This window comes from Lipophrys pholis (genome assembly GCF_963383615.2).
Source record: "Lipophrys pholis genome assembly, chromosome: 11".
Taxonomy (NCBI): Eukaryota; Metazoa; Chordata; class Actinopteri; order Blenniiformes; family Blenniidae; genus Lipophrys; species Lipophrys pholis.
The window spans coordinates 15,638,623-15,657,878 of NC_137631.1; the positions used below are offsets into that span (position 1 = coordinate 15,638,623).

The following is a 19,256-nucleotide window of genomic DNA, read 5'->3' on the forward strand; positions in this document are numbered from 1 at the left end:
ACATGCAAGAGTTATGACGACGAGCAGTATTTATACACATTTACAATGACTTCAACATTTACAAGTAATAAGGATTTTTTTTTAACAACTGAAGGATATCAATCATAATCACCAACACAATCAAATGAGAAGGTACAGCACGTAATGTTTATCAGGAAAACAATGAAAAGTAATCCTTTACCTTAGTTGAAAGGCTGATTCTTGTGGCTTTTGCATTTCAGTACGCTTCATTTTTAAAATTTTGTTGTCGCAGAGCAAGTTTCCACTGGTTTATAGAACTTTGCTTCTGAGCCTGCTGATTAGGTGTATAACAGACTTTTGAGTGCTGTGTCGTGGCTCTTCCCAAGCGGTTTCTTGACTTCACCAATGCATTCATGGAGAATATTGATGTTTTAGGACCACGGCCATTTCTTTTGTCTTCATTTGCCCAATACACACAGCCGTCGAGTGCAGACTGCAGTTCAGAAGGCCAGTAGACAGAGTTTCTGGTTTGTCTTTTCAAACTGACTGGAATTGTCTTTAGCTTGTCTTTACCTTGTTGAAGGCCAAATCTTTTTGCCCTCTTGTATCCATCATTTTGGACAACACTCCGTCTCTGTGGCACAGAAAATTGGCGTTTTGAATTTCTAGTGCCATAAGAGGTCATCCCTTTAGGTCTGGTAACTGTGTTGCCATTTTGAGTCTGCATAACAGAGGCCAAATTCTGAATGAAAGGGTCTGATGTCTCCTCAATTCTATCCTGAGCAGTCAAGACAGTGTGAATGGGATTGACTTTCTGATATCTAGAATAGCTATTAGGTCTGCTGGAGCCTCGAAAAGAGCTGGGGGGCCTCATCCTAAGCAAGTTAGATGTGTTGGGCTGTTGTTGAGGTCCACGTTCATCATTTGCAGGCTGGTAGATAGTGGGAGTAGAACTTGTATCCTTTAATTCTGTGCCTATTGTGGGTTGATATGACCTACCTGCCATTGGTGGTGGTCGCCTTTGTTTATGCAATTTTTTGCGATTGTAGAGCCGATTACTTGGTGCATATAAACTTTTAACCAGATTATTCAAAGATGGTGGCCTTTGTTGTGGGGCATCATTACTTTGAGTCCCTCTTTGGAGGTTTTCTCTGAGATTAAAGCCGACTGGCGGCATTTGATCATCTAATGGGGTATATTTTGCATTTGAAGGATTTCTTTTGGGTATATTGCTTGAATAGTAGTTGAAATCCTGAGACTGGCTGTGTGAAGGGTTGTTTGAGGATGCAGCCACATGGCCCCGTTGGGAAGAGTCCATTCCATAGGATGAGCCAGAGGGAAAGTGCGTCTCTCCCAGCTGCCTGTTACCAAAGGGATTTTCAGAAGTTCTTTGGAAAAGGTCATCCTTTTCCCTAGGATGACCGCTATCAGCTAAATCACTCAAAACATATCCTGTGGCTGCAGAATGGTGTGGGTAGGGAGCAGAGCCCAAATTAGATGCTGGGTTGTCATAACCACGCAGAGAAGTGAGACTAGTGGAGCCAGCAGGATTTGGGAGGGAGAACTGTTCCTTTGGCATGTTGTAGTTCCCAACTTCCGCTGGACTGTCGTCATCGTGGGGAGTACCTTCTTGTGCAAAATTAGACCTGTAGCCCATAGAAGACTCGTCAACATCTTTCATAGTTTCCCGTGCAGTTTGAAAATGTCTGCTTGCGTCACTTCCTGGTGTTAAGAAGGAGACCTTCAAAGACTCAATAAATCGCTTGAAATGATTCATTGTTGGGAAACTGACACCTTTCCAAAGATCTGGTGTGTGCTGCTTCAACAACTGGCCAAAGGGATGGTAGTGTCCATTTGAATATTCATGCTTCTGTACAGGAGTGGGCTGGGCCTCTGAAAACTGCCGTCTGGGGTCTGGCTGCCTTTGCACCACATCTCCTGTATTACTGAAGGTGTCCTCTTCATCTTGGTTTCTATAATGGATGGGTTCTCTCTGAAGGGGGACAACATTTTGCAATCGCCTTGCTTGGTGCTTGTTGGCAGAGTTTGTGTTCAAGGATAATTCAGAATGATGCTGGTGAGAAGTTCCTGGGCTCTCATAGAGGTCAAAGGCATGTGCAGTATTGTAACCTAATGGAAAATAAAGACGACATTAATATATGTTGCTTGCATCATTGAACACTGAACTACTCACCATTTTGAGGAAGAAAACAAATGCAGCTGAAGAACAGAGCACAAAACCAAGAAACCCTGGAAAATAGGAGAAGACAAAAAAAAGTCCAGTCTGTTCTCTTATGAAGCACACTTAAAACAACTTCAATTTATAAGAGCATGTTACAAAACAGATGTCAGGACTAAATCTACAACAGTTGGTGTCAGATTGATTAATTAAGGGTTAATCGAGTGTCACATTATGTTTCAATTCAAGCATTTAAGGAATGAATAGAATTTGGAAGCTCTACGAAAGTTCACTTCTGCAAAAGCAAATGCAGTCCAGCAAACGTCTCAATCTGAGATTCACATACACATTGGTTCAACGACCTAAGCAAGCAGTAGTGGAGGAGAGCAAGAAGTCAGACATAAGTGGGGGTCAAGGCCTTTCAAGCACTTATATATGTAAACATTACAATTCAAAACATGGGCTGAAATAAACTTAATTGAAGGAAAATGCATAGCCATGTTCCTATCTACCACTGAATAAAGTTAGGAACAAAAGAGTTTACATTTAACCATTTAGAATGAAATCAAGAGCTGTATTTGTGTTTACCCAAATGGAGACGCCATGACAGTGAGTGCAACCACAGAATCCACTGGAATCCGGGAGAGCAGCAGACAGTCGATTAGAACCACCAGCCCAGACGGTGATCACTCATACTACGTCCTTTCTTTATTTAGACAACTTGAGAACAGGAGAAAATACGAGCCTACCAAAGCCTCGGAATCAGTTCAATCTGTTTGTAATTGGTTGATTGAAGTCAGCCTGTGTCTTGGGATAATCAGACCAATGAGACAAGTGTGGGTGGAGCAGTCATTCAGAGCTCTGTGACTTTCTCATGTGGTTACAGAAACTCGTGTCTTGTTTGTAGCATATGATAAACCCAGTCCTGTAAACTTTATTCTGCGCAGCTTCAGAAAAAAACAAACACAAATAAAGCTAAGCAGAGTGACTCAGCTGTAATCCTAAACAGGCCTCAGCACTTTCTCTGGATAGTTGTTAACAAGTGGGCGAGGATATTCTCTTTCATATATCACCTTTCACTTGTCCAGTGTACCTGTCTGTTATCTCCACAGCGGATATTTTCACCCATCTGTCATTCTCTTGTCTTTTTTTATAAGAATCTTCATCTCAGAGCGTCATTATATTAAATGAAATTAATCCACCAATATTTTGTGGGTGTCACTGTTTGGTTCCTGTCATGATGAGTTAATGATGGTGCCTGAGATCCTACCTGTGCTCACTGAATTATTGATGAGCTGTGTGTTTGCTGTTCAGTGACAGGAAATGGAAACAGTTCATTGTGCAGAGCAAGAGCCATGCCATCGAGCTGGCTTTGAAGATGGACATGACCCAGAAGCACTTTCAGAGGAAATGCCAGCTGGTTACATTCACCAAATGGCTGAACTGGGTAAAATTACTCAGGAGGGCGAAGGCTGGTAGGTGACCATTTAAATGCTTTTGAGTGAAAAAAACGATAGCAAGGACTGTTTGCTTCAATATTTTGGATGTGCAGTTTTTGCACGCTGTAGCTCTTTCTTGTATATGAACAGAGCAAACATTCACTGGGATTATAAAACGTGTCCAAGCTGAGTCTTTTTTTTTACAACCATGTATTTCAGACTGTATACACCCACTCATGTGACTCATTTTATCCCTGTGCACCTTTAACTCTGGGAATCAGCCCAATTGACGTGTCTTTGTGGTGTTTTTGGAACCTAAAAAAAATGTTTTCTCAGATAAAAAGAAGTTGTAGAAATTCATACTATTATACCTACAAAATGAAGAATTCTAAATTTATTTTCATTCTTCCTGCTATCGAAAACCTTGAGCCCTTAATAAAGGCTGCTTCTCTCAAACACATTTTTGATGCATGGTGTAATCTTAAAAAGAACTCAAGGGGGACTTCAAGGTGAGAATTAACTTGTAGTTTTATTGAAAACATTCAAAAATGGGATTATCACAGTCTATCTTTCCAAGCAGATAAACATCCTCCAAGAAACTCCATGACTCAGGTTCCTAAGGTCCGTGGAATGTTTTGGGTACTTTAGGGTTTGCATAATCTCTTCTGGTGCCGAGTGAATGTACTGTTGTTACTCTGAATATAAACAAAACCACAAAAACACTTTACCTAGAATTTAAACAATGAAAAGAACACAACAAGGATCAGCTCTCTGCTTCTGTTTGTGTGTTTATATGACTCCTGCAGAGGTTTGGAAATGAGTTTTAATGAAAACAGCAACACACACTGGGATGGAGAAAGATGTGATGGAGTTTCATTGCTTCCAAACAGCCTCTCACTGAAGGTAGGTTCCCTTACAGGACAGCTCAATCACATTCCTTTTTTTTTTTTTTTTTTTTACAAATAGTAAGAGAACGTGATCAGTCTCCTCAGAGAAAGATGTTGGCTTTGGTTTTGAAACTGCAGCTTCCCTGTTCTGCAAGTACTCAGTGGTGAGATCATATCTGTTACATAACACTGAAAGTGGAGTCCACTGTAAACATATGTTCAGTTTCTTTTAAGGTCGCTGAATACACTCGGCTGCAGCCCATTTTGCTTTAGTATGCACACTATGTAGCTCTGCAGCCCTCACAACTTGCACTGACATCACGCCTAATTATCTGCTTATTTATCTGTTTGCTATTGTAAACACCGTATACTGTATATTGTTTCTTTTGTGCCTATTTGTCTTACTTTTCTGTCTGTTTTTTATATTACGCTCTAATCTATTGCACTCTTTACTTATTTATGTTTCTTCGTCAACCAGGCCTCGAGTGCATAACTAGGACTACTTGCAACAGTGTGATATTCTCTAAGTTGTAGGGTTTTTTCGGATTCACATTGGTCCCACAAAGCTCGTGCAGTTTTGGCATTATTTACACTGGTGTTTAAGCCTGACACCTCTCCTCATAAATAACGCCTCAATAGGACGGTGTGTGGAGAAAAACAGGAGCGGGTTGTTCACATTATGGTGCCTCGCAAAGTGTTAAGTTTGGAACTGAACTCAGTCTGAGGGACTAAAGCAACATCAGCAAAACATTTTATACACCTGGAAATTTAGGGAGAAATTATATCAGTCAAACGTTCACTATTGAAATTACTTCATTTTCTTTTTGTGCACTTGTTTTGCATTTGACTTTACAAAGAATGTATTGAGAATTTCAAATGTGTTTACTTTTCGATAAACACCACCTAACTTTTTTTCTGATATCAGATTCTCATTCTGATTTATTTCCCCCCCAGGTCTTCCAATATTTAGAATTACAAGACTTGCTGAACTGTGCAGAGGTCTGTTGCTCATGGAAAACTATCATCCAGTCAAACACACTGTGGAGTCAAGTGAGTACTGAGTAACTGCTTCTTGTGTTTATTGCATTCTAGATGTTCCACTCTAACACCACAGAAAAATATGTGCTCCAATTTCTGCCCTTTTTAGATCAACTTTTCAGTGGGCAAAGACTGGATAACAGACCGTATAATGAAGGACATTCTGCAGAATTACCACATTTTTGTCACCCATCTCAACCTTCGAGGCTGCAAGTCTCTTGAGTGGCGCAGCCTAAACAGTATCAGTGAGTTTTGATGATTACTTTTTATTTTATTTTATATTTAAACTCTTTTTTGCAAAACAGCCACTTTTCTCTTATGTGTTCTGTGACCAATGCAAAATATGGTAATTTAGAGATTTGTTGTAAACATTGATTTTGACGAGAAAGACAACTCTTTGATGTTCATTTAAATCAGGAAAGCCTGATGATCTCATATTTTTTTGGCTTTCTTAAGTGGCTTGGCTCCAGCTCCTCCTCCAGCTCTCCCTGGAGTTCCAGCGGTGTGTTCCAAAGCTCAGGGTCCGTTTGGTCCTTATTCAGTCGGTTGGGCTGTCTGTCCTTTGGACACCCTCTGTTGTACGAACGTACATACTCCTCCACACTGTCTCCAGCATGTTCAAGGGGAGAGTGACACTGCAGGCCCGAGTGCCTCACCGCAGGATGCAGGCGGAGCCAGTACACCATGTAATGGATGCTGAACAAAAAAGCAGAATTGGTTTTTAGTTATACATTTGCATGAAAAGGTGTTAAAAATGATTTTAGAGCAGAAGAACCCACCTGTAATCACACATCCATGGGTTTCCAACTAGTTTGAGCTTCGATAAGAAGTAGAGGTCCTCAAGAACCCCATGTTGAACAAAATGCAGACCGTTATCAGACAAGTCCAGCTCGCGAAGATGCAAGAGCCCAGACAGGGAACCTGGGTAAAGGAAAGGAAAGATCTATATACAGTATACAATAATGAAACCAATTAAACAATTACAATTAGCCAGGTAAAGTAAGAAAAAAGCAAGTGGCACAATAAAACTCTAATAGGAAATTCAGATTTTTTTCAGATGTTTCTGAAACACTTCCGCAAAATCATTATGTAACGTTTCCCACTATCCCAGCTATCTCCTCCATGAATAACGCTAACACTGTATACACAAACATGACAGAACAGCTCTGAAAAGACAAACGGGAAAACAGAAGTCTGCAGCAGTTGTATAACTGTTCTTGACCTTTTGACTCACCATGTGATCCATCTCAATAACATACTGCATACATGTACTTTTCCATTCTCAAAATTTCAAGTGCTATTGACGGATTAAAACAATACTGTACTCATTAAATTTGACTGGTATTATTAAGGAATTACATCACTTTATCAATTTACCTTTGTCAAGATGCTCCATGCGGTTATTACTGAGGTTAAGCGTCCTGAGACTACTTGCTCCGTGAAAAGTTTTGGCTTTGAGATGTCTGATTTCATTATGAGATAGATCGATATGCACGGCATCCTCTGGAATGCCCGTAGGCACCTCAGTTAGACCTGGAGATGAAAAGGAAACATTGATGGAAGTGGTCACCAAAATATATCAAATCATTTACATCTGCCAAGATATGTTTGCACCATGCTGTATGTGCTCTGTAATGAAAGGGATAGATTTTTCTTCTGAACTATGAATTCTTTAAACTACTTATGCTTCTACAAGTGCAAAATAAATGACTCAAGGGTAAACTGTTCTCTACTTGAATTTGACTCTAAAAATCTGGCCTCTTCCCAGTATTTGGCTTTTTTTTTTTTTAACAAATCAGTTGATTTAGTCTCTCAGTAAAAAAAAATAAAAATGCTTCCAGCCAGATGGGTTACTTCCTTCAATGTTATAGTGTGACAAGTAACTATGATGTGAGATTGATCAGAGGTTGAGGAAACAAAGAACAGAGAATTGAATGAAAACACATGGGCAGCCAGATGTGTATGTTTTGCTCCTCCATGCCATAAGAAATCTTTGAGAAATGAAAGTTTAGTCATTCCAGTCATACACTCAGAGGTATTTCATCATGAACATACATGCTCTCTGACAAGCCACAGGTACTTTCCAAACCCTGCAGTTATATAACAAACATGTGTGATGAAATGTGCATTGAGGTAAGTTAGAGCTAGTCAATCAGATTCAGGAACATATACTCTGTTTATGAGCTTGCCTCGGTTACTGCAGTCCATTCGTACTTCTGGGAAAAGGTAGGTGTGGCACAGCGTGGTGGCATCATATTTGCCTCGAATTGGACTGGGCTCCGCAGGTTGTGCAGGGTCTGTTTGGTTGCTGGTTGGGTCTAACTCCTTACACAGTAACTCAGGATCAATCTGCTTCAGTTTGATGTTTTTTAGCCTCGTAGGCTCTGCACACCTAGCAGAGGAGACATAGAATTTGTTTTTTATTCTGTGCTTCAAAATATGACTTGTGGAAGTCATCATCAGAGCTATACTGCGAGATGGTTGAATTCACTTACCGAGCATAATTACCAACATGACGGTTGCTTGGGACCTGAAGAGTGCGTATGAGACTCTCCATTCCACAGAGACAGATCCAGGGATTGTCATATAAACGCAGGTACCGAAGGTTTGGGATGGGAATCAGCGCCTCCTCGCTAAGTGTTCCCAGCTGGTTGTGCTGCAGCAGGAGAGTTGTAAGTTGTGTCAGGCCCTCAAAAGTGCCTTCCTCCACTAGAGAGATCTGGTTCTGCTGCAGGTCCAGACTGGTTAAACCCTCATATCCCAAGAAGGCCCCGTCACGGAGGACTTTGATGCGATTGCGGGCGAGGAGGAGGTGCTTGGGCTCTTGTGACCATGTTTTCGAGGCAGGAACGGCGTTGAGACGACGGCCCTGACAATCCACAAAGACCTGTCCAGCTTCTATAGACTCTGAGCAGCTGGGTGGCACAAGCCTAGAGACACGCGACCGGCCGTGACGCCCGACACCTCTCACCCTGACAATTTTCAAACACAACACGGTCTATTTCCAGCTGTTCACAGTCTGTGCAAGGTTATTAAAGGTTGTGACAGTGTGAAGGATGTATTGTATAAATCAAACCCATACCTGTCACGTGTAAGTTTATGTCTCGCTCCTTTGAGGCCTCTGCCCTTTCCTGGCCTTTTCATCTCAGTGGATGGGAGGAGGAGCAGGAGCAGAGAGGCCAGCAGGAGAGAGGAGTTCACACGCATTGTGAGCCCTGCAGCAGTCTTTCCAGAAGGAGGCGTTTGGGTCAAAGCAGGAGCTTGTGATGAAAGGTCTCAAGGCTTGAAAAGAGATGCAAAAGGTGCAAGGGCAACAGAGTTATTGTTGCGACTGCTGCTGTTTACCTTGTGGAACACAGAATCATTACGTAGGAGACAAGATCTCTGTACATATACTTTATGTGACTTTGAATTATAAGACACTTGTGAAACATCTTGATTCTTAGATGAGATATAATAAATCAATGTCCAATACTATGTTACCTAATTAAATGATTGTTTTTCCAGAAATGGTTACCATAGCCTAAAGCTCGAAGACTCTGCTCTTCTCTAATTTTATCTCTTGTTTTTCGCAGGTGAGTGCAGAAATCTCCAGGAGCTCAATGTGTCAGAATGCCGAAATGTAACTGTGAGTAAAGATTGTGAAGTGTGCCCATGGTGTGTCCCAGTTATGAATACAAATATTTCATCTTCATATATCACATGTGCATTTTTCTGTCAGTCTTCTGGGTTTTCTTGCTTTTATTGACACAGAGATTAACGATGAATTATTGGTAACTGGTTTCTCGTCCAATAGAATCAATCTTGTACTAAAGACATTCCTGAGGCAACTGAGCATAACATCTGGCTCTGCTCTATAACAGGATTTGATGATTCAGAGGATTGTGGAGAACTGTCCTTCTCTGCTCTACCTAAATCTTTCTTGCACCCTTGTAACAAATGAAACTCTGAAGCAACTTTCCAGGTAAACACCAGAAGTTCCAAGGCTTTTTCTCTACTTTAATTTAGTACTCCAGCTTCAACTCAACTGTGATTACAAATGCCCTTGCCTTATGCTCATTTTCTTTGGTTTCTTGACACCAAGTCTCCAGAATGTCCACATTTGTTTTTGTCGAGTTGTAGCCAACTTGTATATTATTGTGCAATCGGTGTGGTCTTTGTGAGCTGAATTATTTAGAGGAGCAAATGTGGTATTTATAACTTCTTGACTATATAATTGTTGATTGTGTTGTTTCTCTGTCTCTCTCTCTCTCTCAAAGATGTTTTTTTTTAGTATGTGTTGTAGTTTGACTGATGTTTTTCTTCTGAAATATTCAATCAAACTAAGTTCGATTTATTCAAGAAAAAAACAAAACCACAATCTTCTTGGAAAAATGACAAAAATAGGTATTTGTCTCTATTTTCTTACACTCGACTACTAATTTTGAACAGGAACGGTCTCAACCTTCAATACCTGAGTCTGGCCTACTGCTACAGGTTGACAGATGAAGGTTTTATCTACCTGAGGACAGGACAGGGCTGCTCCAATCTCTTCCACCTCAACTTGTCTGGATGTACACAGGTTAGTTGGTATACTCTTCTCAGTGTGGGCTTGCCTCTGAATTTCACTGTTCTTTTCCTCCCGAGTCAGTCTTGGATAAATCCAGTCACTCCTGTTAGTTTCCACGTGCCTGCTCTTGTTTCACACTGGTCCACATTTGCACCGAGTGAGAGCGCGGAGCAAATGGTTTGGGATGTGAAAGGGAGGCAACGTAGAGCCAGGAGGGGGGTTGGGTTTATACAATGAACTCTGGTCCACCCACTCGGCATGTGTATATTCCAAAACACAGCACATGCACTACAACATGAAAACCCACTTTCCCAAGGGAATGTGCATTAGTTTGGTTCCAGATGCATGGTTTGACTTTACGGGCCACTGAAAACTTAAAGGCCAAACTGAAACTGCATCCAGGAGAATGATTCAGATTCCAGCTCACATTTTCCTCCCCCCCCCCCCCCCCCCTTCTCTCCCTCCTCCCTCCTCCAAGATGACAGTAAATTGCTTCAGATATATTTCCGCTGGATGCTCGTCACTCAAAGAGATTGTAATTGATGACATGCCCACCCTGTCCGATAACTGTGTTCTGGTAAGTGTTCTCATTTCTGAAGCCACCGTCACTGATGAGGAATGTTCAATCCAGAGCCAAAAAATAAGGTGCAAATTAAAGAAGTATTTGTTTTGCCACCTCTCGCCTTTCTTTACTCCTTACACCCTTAACCCTTTGGTAGCAATGAGAAGTTTGCGTCTCACTCTTCTCTAACAGGCACTATTGGACAGATGCCGCTGCCTGTTGACCATTTCTCTGTTGGATGCTCCTCATCTTTCCGACGTCACTCTCAAAGCCATCGCTGAAGCAGCCAAACTGAAGTCTTTCAGCACAGAGGGTGAGATCACTCAGTGTCCCGTAAACTTCATTTCCATACACATTTAAAAAAAAAAAAAAAACCCTGTCACTCTGGTCCAGTTATTCTCTCTCTCCTATACCTTGATGTTTGCTTTAGGCAACAACCAGCTCACAGACATCAGCTGGAAGGCCCTGTGCAGCAGCTCACAAGACCTCCACAGACTCCATGTTGCGCAATGCCCAAGAATGACAGACGCCAGCCTCAAATCTATGGCCACCCTAAAACACCTGCAGTATCTCGATGTCTCACTTTGTAGCAGGTGTGTTTGAGCTTGACAGCTGTTGTCTCAGATTGCGTTTTCATTATGCTGCTTGACATGCACTTTGTGTTCAGGGTGAGTGACAATGGGATACAGTATTTGACCAAAGGTGCCTCAGCCAAGACACTGCAAGAGCTGAATGTCAGTCAGTGCAGTTACATTACTGACATTTCAGTCATGATGATCGCGTCCAGGTTTGTTCAGATTTCACATATTCAGGTGTCTTTTCTACTTCAGAGCACATTACATTAATGTCCTATTTATGTACATCAACTTGCTTATTCTTATCATTAAGTCCAGTTTCCCCCTAAAAATGTGGTAACCCTCACACAATGTGGGTGATGTGAGCACACATACCTCTGATTGTGGTCAGTATACTGCAGCAACCTTTTGTGTCGTGTGTGTGCGTGTGTGTGCGTGCACCATTTATCAGGTTAAGTAAACTGTACCACCTCAATCTAAGTTACTGTGAGAGACTAACTGACGTGGCCATGGAGCAGCTGAGTGGCAGCTCCATCTACTCTCTTGACATCAGTGGTTGCAACATCTGGGATGAGGTAGGGTGTACACGTTTGCACTTGCCGTCACTTGTTCCCGAAGAATGTACATCTGGCTATTGTGGGGAGCGGTCAGTAAATGTGTATTTGTTGCTTTTAGGGACTAACTAATCTCAAGGGGATTCACTTGAAGAAGTTGGTTCTTGCTGAGTGCATTCATGTCACAGACTTTGGCATTGAGGTACAAATCATGTCACGTTTGCAAATATCAGCAACTGAAAGAAAATGAGCCCAAAATGCTTCCTTAAAAAGCACATCTACATAATGGACACAATGTTATCCCACTTAAACGCATCATTTCATTTTAAGGCCTATCTTTGTCCATTGTTGCTTCTCATCCATTTTGCACGGTAACATTTTATCACACAACTCTCTTATGTTGGGCAGAAGCTATGCAAGAATATGAGCGACCTGGAGCATGTTGATGTCACTCACTGTGCAGCTCTGTCAGATGCAGCTGTCAGATCCTTCTCATTTCACTGCAGAGGTCTCGTCACACTGCGGATATCAGGTTGTCCTAAGGTATAAACACACATAAACACTCCTACAGGCTTTAAATATGCTTCATATGTCCTTCATCTTGTAAATTCAAGCCATATTTTCTATTTTTCTATCGTCTGGCCACAGATGACAGATATGGCAGTGCAGTATCTGACCTGTGGATCTCCGTACCTGCGAGAGCTTGATGTGACTGGCTGTGTTCTACTTACCGATCGCACAATAGGACACTTAAAGCGCCTGTGTCCTCCACTCAAGTCCGTCACAATGGTCTGCTGCCGTGGCATCTCCAGGTAAGACAAGAACTCACAACTAGACGTACGACTTGCTGTAGATGTAGAGTCATGCAGGTAAAGTCCTCCGGAACAATGACCATGTGTTTTCTCAGAGCCGCTGCCCGGAAGCTGGAGCCACATGTGACTTACTGGGAGCACAGCAATGATGGCCCTCGTACTGGTTTGGACACAATATGAGCCAAATAGAGCTTTTGGTCACCGAACATTGTTTGGGAAATGGTGGAGTGGCCCAAAGTCCTGACTCACCCAGCAAGTACACAAATGATGTAAAGAGAAAATTAAAGACCCCATGAAATGAAAAGTATATTCTTTTAAGTGTTTCTTGCCGTTAACATTGTGATCCGTGTCAAATGGTCAAGAAAAGTCAAATTGATCAAATTCATTCCATTTCCCTTGTTGTGAACTTGAGTTAAATATCTGATGGCTCACCCTGCTCTCCAGCGTGTTCACCACAGTACCTCAGCATCCAATAGAAATGCATCCGACGGGATGTCTCCTCTACAACAACTCAAATTCAGCTTGAACTGGCAGGACTGTGTCATTGCACAATTAGCTACTTAAAATATCAGTGAAATGTAGAACAACCAAGCTTCTTTAAAGTTTATTTTAAATGGAAAATTGTAAATAAAATGAAATACCAGGGTCTTTAAATATGAAATGCTTTAGTGAAAATCAACCCTGCTGCTCAAACACTTTGTGTGCCTGTGATGATGCATCTGGAAACTATTGCATGGTTTAAAAACCAAAATACAGAATGAGATCAAGTTTTATAAACCCTAATTTGATCAGGGCAGAGCTCCAGACTGCATATTTTCAGTCACGTCGCTGGCATTTCACAGTTCATCCGTTTGTCAGAGGAATGTCCGGTGCTGCTCGACTTTGCTTTTGCATCTAAAATCACTTTTTATCTGTAACATGCTCACACACTGCCTTCAACCCAATCTTCTCTTTTAATAACTCTTTCAACACTTGCAATTGAGAATTAAACTGTTTCTCTCAAACTTATACATAATTAAGTGGACATTACTTTGGACAGGTTTTGGTTTCTAGCTTTTATTCATGAATTTTATTTGAGCTGGCTCCCTTTAGGTGCAGGATGCACTCATCCTAAAATATATATTCAAAGCTTTATATTACGTCATCAGCTGGATTTTTATTGAAAATGTTTTGAGGAAGTTAATGATGTTTGTTTATTTATATTCTTCTTAGATCATTTCTAATTATTACTTTCAGAATGAGATCTTATACCAATAAGCAGTGCTAATAAAACAAAGTACATAAAACATTTTTAAAATATGAACATGCTTTATTTATATTAATAACAGCATCAGTAAATTGTGGCAGTTCAGCATAAACACTATTACGCAGGTACAGTATTGTTTCCCAATGGTTAAATAAAGAACATTTAATACACCACATAAAATTTATTGTTTCTTTTGAAACACTGTGTAACCTGAGCAATAATTTAAATAATTAAGGACGGGCATGGTGACATTCTGTTTTGAGGAGCTGCAGTAAAATCGGTCTCTTTCTTTTAAACTGAAGCTTGAGTGCAGTGATGCAGCATTATGATATGTGGAAATGCAGCCACTCAGCTCCCAAGCCTCAGGGTCTCAAACCAGCTTTGCGTCCTCAGTGTGACAGAGCCTCCGTCTGTCTGAGCTTTAACCCAGCGGTCCACTGGAGGGTCTCCGTTCATGTATCCTAAACAAATAAATACAGAGCCGGAATAAGGACATGAATAAAACGGAGGCAGGATATGAAAAAGACAGAATGTTCTGTGTTTATTTAAGTGTTGGAAATTTACGTTATTAAAATATATCAAAGTGGGGGCAATCCAATAAAACCATAATAGCTTACCAGTAACTGTGGTATGGCCTTCTGTGGAATTGTTTACTAATCCATACAGAACAACCTCTGGGCTGATGTCCACCGACACCCCACGGGCCTCCACTCCAGCTCGTAATGAGGACGGGACACGCACACTCACCGCTCCTTCATATGACCCAGCAGAAAAAAAACCACTTAGAATACAGAGCAAAGAATGCAAAGAAATGTTGCTCACAATCTTCTCACACTGTGTGTTTACCTTCCTGACTGTGAAGTACAGCGCTGCCACCGTCTCCCACATAGACATCGATCTTTCCGCTGAGAGAAGAAACTTTCAGGAAACTATTTGAACCATCTGCAAAAGGCAAAGCAAGCCTCAGGGGTTATGACTTAATCAGGCACGGATACATACCGCACGTGGGTTACCTTATGGTCAGTTCATCCTGCTTACCGATAACTGTATCTCCAGACTGGTTCTTCACAGTGGCGTTGCCTTTAAATCATTGCAAGCACAAAGGTTAGGATTAACTGCAGTATTCTCTAGTTGAGAGTTGACATGCAGCTACTGGAAGACAAATAAGTATACTTATCATTTATAGTAACACAGTGAAAATCCTGGCAGCAGAAAACTGTTTCTCATAAACTTGCATCAGTGACGTTAACAGGATAATTATTTCCATATCACGGAGAATAAAACTTTTGTCTGTACCGGGAAGACATTGAAATAGAAATGGCAGGTTTTCCTCACTTCCCATCATTGTAATCTGAACTTTACCTCAGTTGTATAGTGCCCAGAGTGGCCAGAGTTTTGTTTTGCAAATTTCAGACTTAATATGGAGCTTCAGACATAAACATTCATCAGATCCAGAGTAGTTGGAAGGAGGGAGACAATGAAAACCTGCAGCTCAGTTGCCCTCATGAACCGGGATTGGACACTTCTGCTTTCGTGGGTAAGCAGGACATTATTATTAGCTCTTATGTGAACAAATATTAAGTCAGGGATCAATTGAATCAGCTGAAGAAAACCATGTTTGTGTATTTATTTATCAGGAAAAAATAGAATACAATGTGATTTTAATGAGAGAATGTGTAAAGAGCTTAGGGCATAGTGTTCATGAAAACAGTTGGACCAATGAGCAGATGTTAATCGTTTTTAGTACTTGGTGGGTTATCAACAGGGTAATTAAAAACTAGACTCGTCAAATAATAATAACTATCTCTTTCTCTTTAAATATATCAGAAGTGCTTCATCTTTTGTTGTTGCTCCATCTTCCTTATCTTCGTACTTTTCTCTGCACCAACTTTGGCTTTAGCATTAATAAGACTGAAAGATTCAATGTTTCAGTGTGTATGAAAGGCTCTATGGATACCACTCACCATGCACATGGCCCAGCTCCACCCTCCCCGAGCAAGAGGACACACAGCTGGACTCAGCGTAGATGGCTTTGACCTTCAGAGGGCCTTGCTCTGTGGACACGTTCATGCTGGTGCCCTGGAGCTTCTTCACATCCACTGCCTGCCAGGATACAGGTGATTACAGCAGACAGGTACTGTGTGATTTTAACTGTTTCTAGCTCAATCTTCTGATCAGATCTGGTTACATAAAGCCCAACCTGCATCAGGCTGCTGCTGCCCCCTAATGACCGCTGAGTATAAAACCATGGATAACTGCTTACACTGTCTCCTTGAGCTCTGATGGTCACGTTGCCATGGATGGTGCCCACCCCTGAAACATGTCCTCCACAAGACTGCACTTCAACCTGATGACCCTGGGATACATCCAAAAAAAATAAAAAATAAACATGATAGGACAAGGAAACTGTATCAAACATTCCAGACGTGGGATCCATGCATCTCTCACTTATCCAGATTAACAACAGGATTTCAAATTTTAGGTTGACAAATATAAGTTAGATGTTGCTAATTGTCACATGTGCTGAAAAGTGTACATTTTAAAACTGCTCTTTGTCACTGTTGCTCATGCTGTAATGCCTCCAAACAAGACTTCAAGTAACCATCAAGGTTACAGAAGATTTCATAGTAAATATACCTGTCAATACATATTGGAAGTTTTTGCTTTTTATATTCTCATTAACAATGTAAATATAGACATTATCATATTACTGAATAAGATCTATCATATATTATTAATATTTTATGTAATATTTAGATTATGTTATATTCTTCTTACATTTGGTTTTTCCTTATTTGCATTATACAGTAATTACTGTCATCATTGCATTACTTCTGTTGTATGTACTGTTGCAACACAGCAATTTCCAGCACAGGATCAATAAAGTATCCATCCATCCATCCATATTTAGAAAAACTAAACTAAGTAAATACTGAGGTATGTTATTCATGTTATAATGTGTCTTTTTTTTTTTTAGTTAGCTTCACATCAAGGTTCCAAATGTGTAATAAATTTGATTCTCGGGAGGTTAAGGTGGAGTAAACTGATCCCAGCTGCCAATATACAAAAGGCAGGGTGCGTCCATCACAGTGCAAAAGAAATACAGAATCTCAAATTCACTTCTGACTACAGGCCGTGTAGAGACCCCAATTAACTAGAATTATAAAGACCCCCAAAACTGAAATCAAATCAGGGATGTTCTCATTGTGGAGAGTATTTGACAATGCATGTGTATGTTACACACACACACACACACACACACACACACACACACACACACACACACACACACACACACACACACACACACACACACACACACACACACACACACACACACACACACACACACACACACACACACACAGTAAAAATATTTAGCTTCCAATTTGAAATAACTTCTCTTGGAAGTATATCAACTTTACCTTTTAACAATATGTTCTATAGCACAGGCAAAGTCACCTTGTGGGTTGCAATCAGCCTGTCTGTGTGGAGTTTGCATGTGCTCAATCTGTGAGGGTTCAATCTGGGTACTCCAGTTTCCTCTCATAGTCAAACAAAATGCATGTAAGATTAATTGGTGATGCTAAATTGTTTGTAGGTGTTAATGTGAGTGTGTGTTTGTCTGTCTGTCTGTCATTGTCCTGTGATGGACTGGCGACCTGTCTTGTACTCCGCCTTACCCTTTAGTCAGCTGAGACCTGCTTTTACTATACACACTTAAAACTCTTTACATATTAAAAAAAAAAAGTCAAATATATTGTGATTGCTTTGTGCGCCTACTGAAAGGCTGCAAAGAGCCCCACCAGCTACTTTCACATACTATATTTAAAGCTCGGAGCACCCACCTTCACAGAGTGCAGGGAACAGTTGCCTCTTTCAGTTTGCACCTTGCAGATGTCACACTCCATTTTTTTCACGTGCACGCTGCCTTCTCCTTGAGCAGTGATGAAGAGATCTGACAAAGGCACGTGCAGTGTTATATTCAAGGACAATGAGAAGAGCTGGAGATCATCTGAGCTGATGCTGCTACTCACTACTTTTAATCGGAGCGGTCATGTGGATGGACAGGTCGCTGTGCGCCTCCAGAGCGGAGATGAGCAGCTCCCTGGTCTCCTCGTCGTAGCGGACATGCAGGCGGTCCGGAGCGACCTCCTGCTGAGTGTCCTGCCCGGACACAGCCACGAAGACTCGGTCAGCCTCGGGGAAGGCGTGCGGGTCCAGCGGCTGGATGGAGATGTTGCAGGACAGCTGCGCTCGCACCGTGGTGAAGGGACTGACAGCCAGATCCCACTGCCTGAGAGGAGGCTTCTCCCCGGCATGTGAGGAAGAGGAAGAGGAGGAGGAGGAGGACCGAGAGGAGCCACCGAGTGCCAGAGACCAGCAGCGGAGTCCGGCTGACCCCCGCTGAACTGCGGCCCTGCTAAACATGTCGGTCACCTGGAGGTAAAGCAGCTCATCCACTCTGCTACTGACACCACAACAACAGACACGGTGTCATTCAGCCGACATGCACCGTCCACATGTTTATCACCGCAACAATGAACAACACGCGGCACTTCCGATGCGAGCCTCCAGAGTAAATGTTCACATGGAAAAAGGAAACGTAAGGCATTGATTTACAGCGAGGCTCGTTATGTCAGGACTGCAGGGGTTGAGCAGGATTTCATTTCTATTGTCACCAATTTTCAAACGATACATTTGATTTAAAAATGGTAAATAAGAGGTTAAACCAGAGGTGTCAAACATAAGGCCTGTGGGCAAAACCCGGCCCGCAAGAGGCTCCAAAACGACCCAATAAGCAAATGGTAAATTGTCAAGGAAACATTGATTTTTTTTAAGAAATTTCTTAAGAGTTGCTGACACAGCACAAAACTGCACCAGACAGTTTCATTAAATATGGTTTGATATTGTAGTAATTCTCAGTAGTAATTGTTTCATTTCACAAAAATGTAGACGTCTTCATCACATATACTCTGCGCCACAACAAAAACCTTTAAAGTTTAAATATAAAGGCTATGAAACTATTTTACCAGTCCAGCCCACTCAAGGTGAAACGTGTCGATATGTGGCGCCTGTGTTTGACACCCCTGATTTAAACCAAGTGTTAGTAATCATTACTATTGTTGAACGAGTGTTACAAAAAATATACGACAACACAACTTGTTCTTATTGCAGCGCATAAACAATTCAGTTTCCTCATGATGACAGAAACTACTTTGTACACATTCACTGAAAATATTAACTGAAAACACTGTTCCAAGAAGATCGTCTTGGAACAATCCACTCCCCCAAAAGAGGAACCAAACCACTGTAACGGACCAATTTCAAGAAAACCAGCATTTTCTGGCCTTCGTTTGTAAGTTTCTTTGAACTGTTACGTTGAAATTTACAGTCCCTGTTACTGTGGTCGACTTGACAAACCGGATGTATATGCTTGTGTAAATTTAGACC

The 19,256-nt window shown here is 41.4% G+C and overlaps 3 protein-coding genes across 3 annotated transcripts; 1 reads left to right on the forward strand and 2 right to left on the reverse strand.

Moving 5' to 3' along the window:
• Window positions 1–4,090: 4,090 nt before the first annotated feature.
• Window positions 4,091–10,262, reverse strand: LOC308116938 (leucine-rich repeat-containing protein 17-like). The gene is made up of 7 exons (XM_080475467.1): window positions 10,006–10,262; window positions 8,587–8,786; window positions 8,000–8,476; window positions 7,694–7,896; window positions 6,882–7,037; window positions 6,284–6,425; window positions 4,091–6,200 (listed from the first exon to the last, which is right to left on the reverse strand). Exons 2-7 carry the CDS (start codon window positions 8,709–8,711, stop codon window positions 5,918–5,920), a joined length of 1,386 nt encoding a protein of 461 aa, XP_080331593.1. The 5' UTR covers window positions 8,712–8,786; window positions 10,006–10,262; the 3' UTR covers window positions 4,091–5,917.
• fbxl13 (F-box and leucine-rich repeat protein 13) lies at window positions 9,379–12,856 on the forward strand. Its single transcript, XM_080475468.1, has 11 exons — window positions 9,379–9,468; window positions 9,936–10,065; window positions 10,532–10,630; window positions 10,808–10,928; window positions 11,046–11,208; window positions 11,283–11,402; window positions 11,642–11,765; window positions 11,866–11,946; window positions 12,153–12,287; window positions 12,393–12,556; window positions 12,652–12,856. Exons 3-11 carry the CDS (start codon window positions 10,532–10,534, stop codon window positions 12,734–12,736), a joined length of 1,092 nt encoding a protein of 363 aa, XP_080331594.1. The 5' UTR covers window positions 9,379–9,468; window positions 9,936–10,065; the 3' UTR covers window positions 12,737–12,856.
• An 840-nt stretch (window positions 12,857–13,696) lies between these two features.
• On the reverse strand, window positions 13,697–18,352 carry fam185a (family with sequence similarity 185 member A). Its single transcript, XM_080476128.1, has 8 exons — window positions 17,840–18,352; window positions 17,651–17,760; window positions 16,066–16,158; window positions 15,767–15,905; window positions 14,841–14,882; window positions 14,649–14,744; window positions 14,420–14,554; window positions 13,697–14,263 (listed from the first exon to the last, which is right to left on the reverse strand). The coding sequence occupies exons 1-8, from the start codon at window positions 18,231–18,233 to the stop codon at window positions 14,151–14,153; spliced, it is 1,122 nt and encodes a 373-aa protein (XP_080332254.1). The 5' UTR covers window positions 18,234–18,352; the 3' UTR covers window positions 13,697–14,150.
• Between the last annotated feature and the right edge of the window lie 904 nt (window positions 18,353–19,256).